The sequence below is a fragment of the Eleutherodactylus coqui genome, chromosome 1 (assembly GCF_035609145.1).
Source record: "Eleutherodactylus coqui strain aEleCoq1 chromosome 1, aEleCoq1.hap1, whole genome shotgun sequence".
Taxonomy (NCBI): Eukaryota; Metazoa; Chordata; class Amphibia; order Anura; family Eleutherodactylidae; genus Eleutherodactylus; species Eleutherodactylus coqui.
The window spans coordinates 381,189,295-381,202,180 of NC_089837.1; the positions used below are offsets into that span (position 1 = coordinate 381,189,295).

A 12,886-nucleotide genomic window follows, 5' to 3' on the forward strand; every position below is an offset into this window, starting at 1 on the left:
TATTTTATGTCCATTTGCACACCAATGGGCCAAGTAGAAGCTTATGAGGGGTGCGCACACAATACGCAGGGGGGTGAGCAAAATACAGTGCAAAACTGCAGGGAAAACATCACATATGGACCTCATTAAGCTTAATAGCCTTTTAAATTAGGATGCGTTGCACACACATATGAACAGGCCTTGCATGTGCAAAAATGTACAGTACAATGTGCAGACATAAGCCTTGTTTATAGCACAAATACATTGTGCTATGGCGTGCGCATTTACACATACACTCGTGTGAAAGTGCCCTTACAGTCACGTAAAGAACTGTACCAAAAATGTCTTTTTTTCCATTTTTTTTAGTAGTTACATAACTGATTTTAAACATAAAAAATAGAGATGAGCGAGCACGCTCGGTAAAGGCAGATACTCGAGCGAGCATCGCTCTTCTCGAGTAACTGCATACGCGTCCGAGCAAATGCGGAGGGGAGCGGGGCGGAGAGTGAGAGAGATCTCTCTCTCTCCCCCTGCTGCCCCCCCCCCCCCCCCGCATTTTCTCAGACGAGTATGCAGTTACTCGAGAAGAGCGATGCTCGCTCGAGTATCTGCCTTTACCGAGCGTGCTCGCTCATCTCTAATAAAAACCAGTACATTTTTCCTCCTATGAGTTACGACTTTACTTTTTCACCAATATAACTATATAAACTGTGGGATGAGTTCTAGTATTTAATAGGAACCAATTTCTGGTACATATAATGTATTGAATAACTTTTGGGTTTTTTTGGGGCTGGGTCAATGGTAAAAAAGCAAAGCAATTCACCGTTGTTTTTTGGTAGTTCACTATGCGGTATAAATATTCGGTTAACTTTACACTACAGGTCATTAGGATTCTGACAATGGTAAATTTCTATAGGTTGTAGTTTTATTACTTTTCACATATGATTACATTCCAAGACCAGAGCATTTTAATTTTTCCATTCACAAAGCTTTATGAGGACTTGTGTTTTTGTGGGACAACTTGTTTTTATTGGTAGCCTTTTGATGTATACACAATTTTTTAAAATCTGTTTTCGGGAAGTGAGGTGAAACATCCCCTCAACCCCCACCCCCGGCTATTTTGATACTTTTTTCAGTGAAACAAATCACAGTTGCAGTCAGCAATGACTGTGTTAACTGCGGGGTTAAATGGCACAGAGGAGCAGCCATATGTGACAGAGATCAAATGTGCTATCCAATTCATGAACAGAATTCCATGCTACACTTCCCCTGGGGTAGAATGACAGACAGGAGAATCACAGTCCTCTGCTTCTCCCCGCTACACTTCTGCCTCTGCTCTGCACACAGGCTGAAGTGAGAGCCGCAATTTTTGTATATGCAGCTTTTAATTCAAACAGCTAGCGTTCCAGCCATATCAGGGCTAGAGCTGGGATCTCAGACTTCATTTAAAGGCAGGATTCTAGTTCGGTTCTAGGCTGAGCTGTAAGTGTCCTCACTTCTTAATGGGACCATTAAAACTGCAGAATGAGTGTGTTTGGCTGCTTTAATGATCTCATTCATGTCTATTGAGAGGGAAGACGCATACTCACCCTGCTTTTCTAGCTGTGAGTGCTAATTTAGTACCCTCTGTTCTCCACAATGGTTAGAGTTCATTAGGAAGGATTTACACCTAGCTATATTCTAAGGCATAAATGTAAAGGAAAAAAAATTGTGAAAAACAAATATTGAAACTAAATGTAATTGTTAATTTGTCAGTCGCCAAATACCAGCATGCATAACAAACACATGTTATTAACTAGCTGATATAGCTGGCTTCGCCCGAGTTAATTTGGTACTGGTGTTTATCTGGTGTTCACACGGAAAATCTTATGAAGTCGTGGTTACTTTAGAGATACTGAGGAAAAACATATGTTCACCATTTTGCATAGTTCTCTGCATTACCCAGGAAACACCACGGGAGGTAACCATGTGACGTTTCCTTCATATAAAATGATATCAGGAAGTGAGAGAATTAGATTACATACATAAAATTTGGACACTAATTCTTTTGCGCTTAGAATTGAATAATCGAGTTGGGACCCATTAACTTTTCATATTTATGACACAATCAATGCTCGTGCCAAATTTCTTGTTTCTATGACATTGGAAAGTGAGAGATTTAGTTTATGTACGTAAAATTTGGACGCTAATTCTTTTGCGCATAGAATTGAATAATGGAGTTGGGACCCATTAGCTTTTCCTATTTATGACATAATCAATGCTCGTGCCAAATTTCCAGTTTCTATGACACCGGAAAGTAAAAAAATTACATTCCGCACATAAAATTTAGACGCCAATTCTTTTGCGCTAGAATTGAATAATCGAGTTGGGACCTATGAACTTTTCCTATTTATGACATAATCAACGCTCGTGCCAAATTTCCCGTTTCTATGACACCGGAAAGTGAGAAAATTAGATTCCGTATGTAAAATTTGGACGCTAATTCTTTTGCGCATAGAATTGAATAATCGAGTTGGGACCTATTAACTTTTCCTATTTATGACATATTCAATGCGCGTGCCAAATTTTAAGTTTCTATGACATTGGGAAGTGAGAGATTTACGTTAAATTTCGACGCCAATTCTTTTGCGCTAGAATTGAATAATCGAGTTGGGACCCATTTACTTTTCCTATTTTGGAGATAATCTATGCTTGTGCCAAAATTCATGTTTCTACGACATCGGGAAGTTGGAGAACTTTTGGCGAGTCAGTCAGTGAGGGCTTTCGTCTTTATATATATAGAAGTGTGAATCTTCTGATCATTTTTCACTGAACTTTCAGTGTGATTGATGGCTGTAATTGATGTAAGTTGTGATCTGTAGTCTTAGTTCATTTAGTACTTAGCTTTTTCTTGAGGATAGCCTTTTCTGTCATTGACTGGGCCTCCTCGATTCAAGCTTTCCCATACTGATTGATATAAGTTGGTGAACTGACAAACATGCTTATTTTCTTTTAGACTGTTATTCCTGTTGATGAAAGTTTAACAGAATCTTTAGGAATTCGTTCAAAATATGCATCACTGAGAAAAGACACACTTTTGAAATCAGGTACGTACATTGGTTTCCAGAGTTTTAACTTGGACAACTGGGAAAATCCGTGTAATTGGGCGCCTTTTTCCATGCAACATGCATATCTAGTCTATATGTTTCCACTTGGATTGGTTCAGATCAGTAAATGTGTCACTATTTTAGTTATTAGTACCCTAATAGTGTACATCATTCATAATCTGAGATGCCATGGAATCAGGCCATAAGTGAAACGTCCTACAAAAACTATCAAAATATTAAAAACCCCAGTGTGTTAATAGGAGGCCCAATGTAGAGCAGAATGATAACCATCTATATTAAAAATGCATGCCAGTCCAATTGCTATACAATGTCATATTTAATGGTTCACATATTAAATGCACATTAAAAACTAAGCTAAAGAGACAATTCAAAACCAGAAATATTTTTCTTTAATGCCAAAATATTCACCCTTTAGGCAAGTTTCACATGAGCAGATTAGAAATGTGCCAGAAATTATAGCAATCTCAAATGCTCTGAGTTTGGGTCAGTTGACCCACAGTTGGGCCAGGACACTCATCCATATTATGGACGCATAAATGTATCTGTATTATGCTCAATGTGGGAGCAAATGAATAAAGCTCATCGACGCTTTTAGGGGATCAGACGTCCTTAAACATTGGATAGAACAAGGATCAATTGATTGAATGATCGACCACTACCCTGACGAGTACGGAGACAACAATCGCTACAGTCTCGCCTGTCTATAAGCACCGCGTCTCCATCCCCCTACCTCCCCCACCCACCCCCCTGTCCACCCTCACCCCCCCTCCCTCCTCCCCTTCTCCTATGTACATCTTAGAATAAGAAAAGTTAAGTTAATATAATTGGAAGAAAGGAATAGTTCTATCGAGTATTTAGCCTAGGTCCGGGTTGATTAACCAATCCCGAACCTTAGACACCATCATGGGGAGAGCCCGACTGGGAACGAATCGCCAAGAGCGGGGTCACCAGGCAGCCCCCGAACAATCTACATGATTCAGTGTCTCATCCGCTCAGTCTTTCCCCTCTCCATTTCCTTTCTATCCCCCATATGTACAACTAAGTAGAAGTTAACAGAATTCCATTGCTAAAGTTGCCCTTTTTCCTGTTTGTCGATCAAGATATAAGCAAATAACCATGACAAAGTTGTATTCAATAAAATTTATTTGAACCATAAAGCTCATTGATAAAAAGCAAGAGTTAGTTGAAAGAGCTAAAAAAGCTGTTAAACAAAAAATGGTACCCACCAGACAGATCAAACAGTAGAACAGCAAGAACTACATAGTAAAATCCAGAGCTCACTCATCAAACATCCAACATCTGGTTTTGCCAATGCCTTCAACAGGGATGGTTGGTGTGTAAATGGGCACTAAGGACTGGCTAAATGTTACATTTATTTTTTATAAACGCTACATAAATAAAGATTATTATACATCCTTAGTACAAGGAAAAATAATAAACTTTGTAACACATTTTATTGCAGAAAAATGTCTCTGACACCATTTAAAGCCAATTCTCCTCAGCCTGCCAACTTCACAGGGCCTGTCCTAAAATTCCCTAATGCCAAATCTTCTTTGACACCAGTTATGAGGATACATTTTTAATGGCTTAACAGGAGGTTCAGACAACCCATTGCATATAGTCAATCGAAAAACAAAATCAAACCTACATTTCGGTTTTGTACATTGTATATGTTTCCTTCAGATTGCCATTGATTCTTAACATTCATGTAAGAACATTCAGCCATTACTTCTCATATTTATTTGCTTTGGATGCTACATTCCTGAATGGCTGTATAAAAGTTTGCTATATTGCTTACTACTTTTCTCTCCACATTTCAGTGTTTGGTGGTGCAATCTGTCGCATGTACCGTTTTCCTACAACAGATGGAAACCACCTACGCATATTAGAGCAAATGGCAGAGAGCGTCCTGTCCTTGCACATACCTAGGCAATTTGTAAAACTTTTGCTTGAAGAGGACGCATCAAGGTGAGATATGTGTTTTTTTTCCTCAGGTTTGTTCAATCATGTATGCAGTAGCACCTTTGACATTTCAGGGCTCTGATATGCACTTAAGATTTTGCAAATGGCGACAAGATTTTTCATTTTTATCATCTGCGACTGGCAGTAATGTGGAGGCTGTTTTTCTGCATCTATTGCCCACCCACTGACATTGCCTACCAGAAACTTCTTCTGAATTGTGCATTTACTCCTCAGCGCCGACTGCTCATGTGATAAAGTAACTAACCCGAGCTACATTGCCAGCAGCATCTTTGAAGGTAATTGGTGAAAAATGAAGAGCAGCTTATCTATGGACTGAGATTCTGAAATCGGCAGCTTGCTTATGGACAGGGAAGGGATAGGTGAAGGAAGGGGGAGATATGTTGCAAGCCTATGGACCCTGGTGGGAGATGGACAGAGTTGCCTCTGACTGGTTCATCATTACCCTGGAACTTTAGTGTGTAGTTATAATGTGGGGGGAGAGGTGAACTGGATAGAATTATACTGTGGGGGGAGACTGATTGTAATTATACATTTGGAGGTTTGAGGCACACACTGCTGCTGCTGCCAGCCCCATTGAAAGCATTTGCAATATCGCAGTGTTTTTTCTTTGCGCTGCGAGGCGAGTGTTTTCACTCGCTCTCGCAGCGCAAGAAAAAAAAACGTGATTGTTCTCAGCAAGAGAAACGGCGTAATCTTGTAGATATGATACCTTTTAATGGCTAACAAAAATACATGATGTAATAATAGCGAGCTTGCGAGCCGACGCAGGGTTCTTCTTCAGGCTTAAATGGATTGGATCTGAAGAGGCATGCATGTTTATACACACTTATAACATACATACTTATGACAAGGCACAGATATCTGCCCATAGACTATACATGTCCATACTCCTCACTGTGAAAGTGCTTCGTGTTCTGAGATTTTAATGACCGTTTTGTGTTCTGAGAGTTTAATGACCACTCGGATCTAAGAACTTTGCCTGGAGACTAGTCATCATAGTTTTAGGGCATGTGATGGCTGTGACAGGTAGTCACAGCCATGACAGTGAGAATACACTGCTTCCATCTCAGAAGTCGGGCAGCTTATCTGCCTGCTTCCCTGCATGTAGCAATGTGATCTACCCTCTCCAAGAGAGCTGCGGTCACACATCATTGCCCAATGGGGTCTTCTGGGCATGTTATCGCAGTGATAGCTAGTTACAGTAGTTCACAGTAAAGTTTAATTGGAAGTAAAAAAAAATAAACTTAATAATAGTGTACATTATCTCTCTGCTGGAATCAATGCAAAAATAGTGTGTCAAACTCCACCGTGTGAACATGCCTGGAATGTCCCGAAAAACAGGAGACCCAAAATCCACAAAGTGTGTCTTCATTTCTGAGGACGTGTTTGAGTCAAGCTGCACTCTAGGGCCACATGTGGGATATTTGTGAAAACCCCAGATTCGGGGTAATAAGACCTTTTTTTCTGATAACTCTGTCTTGGATACAGAAAAAAAAATAGTTTAAAATTGAAATGTTTAAATTTCCCCTACACTTTGCTTTAATTCCTGTGAAACACCTAAATGGTTAACAAACTTCCTAAATGTAGGTTTGAATACTTTGAGAGGTGCAGTTCTTAGAGGGTTTATAATACACATGCCCATCTAACCCGCTTCAAAACTGAACTGGTCCCTGAAAAAACAAAGAAAGTCTAAAAAATGGTGCCCACATATTGTGGATATGTGGAAATGTTATTTATTAACCATCTGTATGCGCAGTAGGAAGAAGCACTCGGCTCAGAAGGGGGAAAGAGCGGATTAGACTGCACAACTCTCGAGCTATGGAGCAAGGGATTGTAGTGGGACAAAAATTTAGAAACCTGATGCTTCCTGATTTAGATAGATGGAGTAAAAGTAATTGAATATCTCAAGAATAGTGCAATTTCTCACATTAAATACAGATGTGTAGTATATGCACAGGATTGATATGGTACATTGGTAATATATGTACTGCACCTTCTATTGAACAGTTTAGATAGTCATGGGAGAATGCGGGTTGTATAGATTGCTCGGTGTTATAAATATGTGACCCAACTCCTTCCATCCACATTATGCTGTATGCAGTCTCTGCACTTTACTTGCCAAAAAACACCAAGGCAAAATATCTAAGTCCAGCACTATCAACTGCGGTGGTTTTGTGGTTTCTAGTTTTTCAGCCAGAAATTTTTATGTAGATTATTAGCAAAAAAGAAAACAAAAAACAATAGGGTGTCTTTAATGTAATGTATATTATATACATACTATGGCAAACTCGCTACACTTCCTTCCATCAACAGGTCAGTTTAATCCATATACCATATTAACCCCTTAGTGATCACCCCATAGTGTTTTTACGTCCCGCTTTTCTGGGCTTTAATCCCCAGGGCCGTAGAAATATGCTTCCTCTGGGAAATTAAGCCCTGCAGGCTGTGGACATGACAGCTCCATGCTGACGGTTACCGGAGGTATCCGTCAACCTGGAGCTGTCATGGGGGGGGGGGGGGGGGGGGGCGCGGGAAGCCCCCTCTCCTCCAGTCACGCGACCGTCGCTATCCAATTAATGGTGGCGATCGCATGAAAGTAAATAAAAAGTTTTTAAAAAGTTGAAGATTTAGCTCCCCTCAACACCCCCCCCCACCCCCCAATCTTCTGTGATGTCCCGTGGCGATCTGGTCCTCCAGGACCTGACGCCGGTTTTCTGTGCATGAGCGCCAGACATCATTACCTCAGCCGCATGCGTAGAAGGCAAATTTTAAATCTCCTGGCTCACGGCTACTGAGATATTGCTATTGAAAATGTGAAAAAAATTATAATTTTTTTTCAAAATGTTCCCAATTTTTGAGCTTTTAATAAATATTATATGACCTAAAGGAAGTATAATATGTGGCGGAAAAACATTGTCAGAATCACTTGGATATGCAAAACCTTTACAGAGTTATTCTATGTTAAAGTGACACATGTCAGATTTCCAAAATTTGGCTGTGCCACTAAGGCGCAAACAGACTTGGTTACTAAGGGGATAAAAGTTCTGTGCATCCCATATACATTAATTTTGAGGTCATGTCTCCCTAATAAAAGAGCTTTTCTTTGTCTTGTGTTGCAGAGTGTGTGAACTTGAAGAACTGGGGGAGCTGTCTCCATGCTGGGAAAATCTTCGTCGGCAGATAGTAACTCAGTATCAGACGATCATTCTAACATACCAAGATAATCTGACTAATCTTCATCAGTACAAAGGTCGGTTGAAGAAATTTACCATCAGATTGTGGGTTCTCAAATGTTTTTCTTTCATGCATGTAGCAATAAATACTTCATATGAAATCTAAGACACTAAGCCTAATTTACTGGAATCTTAGAATGGAGAACTGCAGATGTGGTAATATAGGAAGTGTTAGGTGGAATGATATGATGCATGACCGAGCATAGAAGTTGGTAATGTGAACTTGTAATAATGTCATTCATCTGTTTTATAATACCCAATTTCCCCAAAAAGAAGACCTACCTTGATTTTTGGGGAGGTTTGGAGTATAAGCCCTACCTCAAAAACAAACCCTAGCAACATTACATAAATAAAGTCTATTACTTAGCAGGCTCAGTCCAGGTCCTTCTGGCTGCTCTCTGGAGCTCCAACGCGCTTTTTGAAGTCCTCAGCCGCCCACAGAAGATTACTCCCTGGTTATAGGATTCATAAGTCCCATCTCCAGAAAGTGAGTGATGGCTCTGATTGGCTGAGCAACGCTCGAGAACCAATCAGTGCAGCTCCTCCATGAACCAATGCGATTGCTGTGAGTGGTTCATCGAGCGCTGCATTGATTGCCTAAGCAGCGCTCGATGAACCAATCACAGCCATCATGTTGTGGAGGCAGGTTTATGAATTGGCTGATCAATGCCAAGGCTCAGCGCGTCAGAGTCAGAGCTCCAGTGAGCAGAAGGAGGGATCTGGATCGAACCTGCTAGGTAAGTATAATAAGACATCCCCCAAAAATTAAGACCTAACACCTCTTTTGGATAAAAAAATTAAAATAAGACAGGGTCTAATTTTGGGGAAACACGGTAGGAGTCCCCAGAGTAGACATAGAATTTTCCATCCGATATCTGTATGAGTCATTTCAACATTTTCCCAATATTCACCCTCTTTGTGGAGGTTTAGATCACTCCACAGGGACAGTGCCGTTGCCTGGCAAACACATTAGCTTTCAGTTAATAATGTATCTGATCTGGAGGGCTGGCAATCCGATGTTTGGATATATTTTCTAGCGTCTCAGCTGCAACGAATGAAGGGGTAGGGAGAAAGAAACGGGATGGGTTTAAATGGCAGATTAATTTCCTAAAGTGACAGGTTGTAACCTCCCTATAACAGTATGTGAGAGAGGGATGAAAGGAGGAAAAAAGGGCGATCATATCTGACTATTGCTCTAATGATTAAAGTTTGGAATAAATGTAAGTACGTTTTACAACTGGATGGACTTACTGTATACACTCTCCTCTGGAGAAACCCTAAAATGCATGGGAGAAGAGAGGGTAATGTTTTTGGAACAGGTGCATTCTGGGAGTCACTTTTATAGTTTTGTACAATTTAGAGAGTTTTATGATGTTGCCCATAGTTACTTCTTCAAGTTCCTACAATTATGGCATGCGTTTGCTGCTCAGGCCCATTCGTTATCTGTTCTTACGGTTCAACATGCATTGGTGAATTTTCTTGGGTCTTCTGGAGCTATGAAGGGTGTAATATCTTATTTATACAGCAATTCCCAATAAAGACAATAGAAAAATTGGAAAAAAGACTTGGGCCAAATTAGTGAAGATAAATGGGCCACAGAACTATCTTGATCTGAAGGCCAGCGGGTATCGCAGTTCTATCTAGAACATAGGTTATCGCACACAGTTAAAATTGTGTAACATGGGTATGCCACAGAGCTGCTGTCCCAAACATTTTGTCACCAGGCTACTGAGGCTGCGGTAACTGACTATGAAGAGTGCTGCTTACATGGTTTCTTCTAGTGACCTGTGGCTCTTGCAGCCCCATTATGCCATACTCTACCTCACGTTGAACCCCAACGAAAAGCTTTCATGTGTCATATTGTTGAGGCAGAGAAGGCTAGTACTGAGGTGTGGTTCTCTGAAGTATTCATTCACTGTTCTTAGTAATGTTAATGTCAAATTCTGAGTATTGTATTCTCAAATGTGTTATTTTTGCTTACTAGGTGTTTCTTTTAAAGCAAGTAGCTTAAAAGCCGACAAGAAACTAGAATTTGTTCCTACCAATTTACACATTCAAAGAATGAGAGTTCAAGATGAATCCACATCAGGTATCGCTTTGTCTAGAACTTTAAGTGTTCTTTGTAGAAAATCTGATTCATGCAGCAGTAAGGAGTGGCATGGCTTGACTCGTGCCAAACTGCCTCTCTTTCATATGTTGAGCCATGTCTGAGTACTAGTCTTGTTGCTACTGCCTGACAACTGCAGTCTTTATAGTGGGGTTGTCAGGCGACATCCCTAACAACCATTTTGCTTTACCTTACCCTTGCTATAGGCATAATTGGAACTGAATGAAGGCATAGAAAGAAGCTTATCAGTATACAGTCCATAACATTCTCTCTCTAAATACTCAGAAAATCACTTTAAACCACTTCCTGAGATCTGCCATACGTGTATGGTAAATGCACAGTGCCATTGAATGCCGCGGACTCAGAAGCTGAGCCTGCTCCATACTTAGCAGATGTATAGCAGCTCAGTTCCTTTCACTTGAATGGGACTGAGCTGCTCTTGGCCTATGTGACCAATGAACATAATGTTGTAGGCCTGAGAAGACTCTGTGGAGCTCATGTGAGCACCATGGACTCTTCAAACAACTGATTGGTGGGGGTCCAAAGTGGCATACCCCCATCAATCTGATACTGATGACCTGTCCTGAGGATGGGTCATCAATATCTAAGCCCTGGAAAACCTCTTTAAATAAACACACTAAGCAAAGGCTAATACACTGTAAAGGTGCCCATACACATTGGACTGCAGTTGATGAAAATGGACAATTTTAAACAAAATGATTGTTCATTCCTTGAAGCATAACGATGAATGATCATTTTAGCCGACAGATGATAGACAGTCATTACCTGGAAAGAATCCTGCTGCTTTTGAAATATTCTTACAAGTGAAAGATCTTTTGTGCTCATGAAGGATTTTTCATTTATGAAAGCTCTTTCTTTGAGAGAATGTTCCCAGCAAGATCTTCCATCCATCACCCAGTGTCTCTTGAACATAAATGGCCAGTTTGAACAACTGTAAGAGCCAATATGGATATTGTTCTCCTTAGAATTTCAACAGTTGTTGAGCCATCAACCTATTTCTTTCTAATGTGTATGGCCAACTTTAGTGCATGGCCTGAGAAGTTGATGCTGGATGCAGGGTTTCAAAGGACAAGGAAACAGGAATCCCTGTATCATACTTTGCCTGCGAGCTGCACTGAGCATAACCATGTTTCAGTTATACATTATGCACAGTGTTCCTTTTAAACCAATAACTTGCAATTTCAGGTTATATGCCAATTTCTACAATATAGCTATTGTAACAGTTCTGTGTACTCATGCAACATTCTTCACAACTCTCATTTCATGGGGATTATTGTGTCCGGTAAACTGCAAGTGAAACTAATCTGAACTTCTAACTTTAGATCAGAACTATGATATAGTGACTATAGGAGCACCAGCAGCACATTGCCAGGGTTTTAAGTCTGGTGGATTGAGGAAAATGTTACACAAGTTTGAAGATGCAAAGAAGAGGTAAGCACTTTTGTATCCCAGATGTGTGAGGTTACTGATATTACTCATAATATGTTAATCATAACCAACCATATATAAAGGTCTTTTGATAGACCAGGTCTATAGAGGAGTTCTCCAGCATTCTTTTCTAATGACATGCTTATAGTGTCCCTATGATTCTCTTCTACCACCCAGTCTGACATCGGGCAGGATAGATGCATGGAGCACACTGGCTGGTAAAGTTGTAGAGGCGACCATATGAGGCCTTACCATTCTTCTGGACACCTGTATCTTACCATGTCAGATTAGCTCAGAGAATGGCATTATAAAGGAGCTCTCCTTTTTAGAAAAAATTAAGATGCAGCATTTACTGTGTTACTCCAAAATGACTAGAAAGTATCTGTTCTACATCTGTGAGCCAGTGTAATACAAGCCTAATACTGACCAATGTTTATAACATCATACAGTATAAGACATAATAGAGCTAGCAGCACATAACAAAGTATGACTTGGGGGTACTCCTATTCCTCCACAGACACTGCCTACTATTGATGTTGGGTCACCTAAAGGTTCCTGAGGCATTTACTGCATATTATGTGAATAGTAATATAATTGTAAGATTGGAATTTTCTTGGATTAGACATTTTTGTATGAGATTATGCTATAACTGACCAGCTGACATGCTGTCTGGGAACAACCTTGACTGTTATAACTAGCTGAATCTACTAATTGTATGTTTCAATGTGGCTTAAGTTCTTTTTAAAGGGTTGTCTCACAAGCACAACTTCTGTCAATCTACTCAATTATGTTCCTTGTTCTGAACCCCTCTATTAGGACAGAGCGGATAGCTACTATGAAGAACAGCTCTCATTCTTTTGGACTGAAAGAGCTAAGTTCGTGGTTCACAGTATGCTCAGCCATTCTGTTTGAAATGGTCTGCCAACACATGCCCCTGGCATATGCAAATGAATGCCTATATATGGTAGTTGCATATATCTGCTATTGATTCGCATTCTAAAAAAATACATTTAGTATATAGCAGCAGA

The 12,886-nt window shown here is 40.2% G+C and overlaps 1 protein-coding gene across 7 annotated transcripts in view; it reads left to right on the forward strand.

Moving 5' to 3' along the window:
• Positions 1 to 12,886, forward strand: part of INPP4A (inositol polyphosphate-4-phosphatase type I A) — a 109,971-nt gene that overhangs the window by 48,184 nt on the left and 48,901 nt on the right. For all 7 annotated transcript variants that reach the window (XM_066579104.1, XM_066579130.1, XM_066579145.1 and 4 more), the window contains exons 9-13: positions 2,975 to 3,065; positions 4,907 to 5,054; positions 8,189 to 8,319; positions 10,287 to 10,391; positions 11,753 to 11,861. In XM_066579104.1, coding sequence (XP_066435201.1) covers positions 2,975 to 3,065; positions 4,907 to 5,054; positions 8,189 to 8,319; positions 10,287 to 10,391; positions 11,753 to 11,861 — 584 coding nt within the window. The remainder of the gene's footprint in view (positions 1 to 2,974; positions 3,066 to 4,906; positions 5,055 to 8,188; positions 8,320 to 10,286; positions 10,392 to 11,752; positions 11,862 to 12,886) is intronic.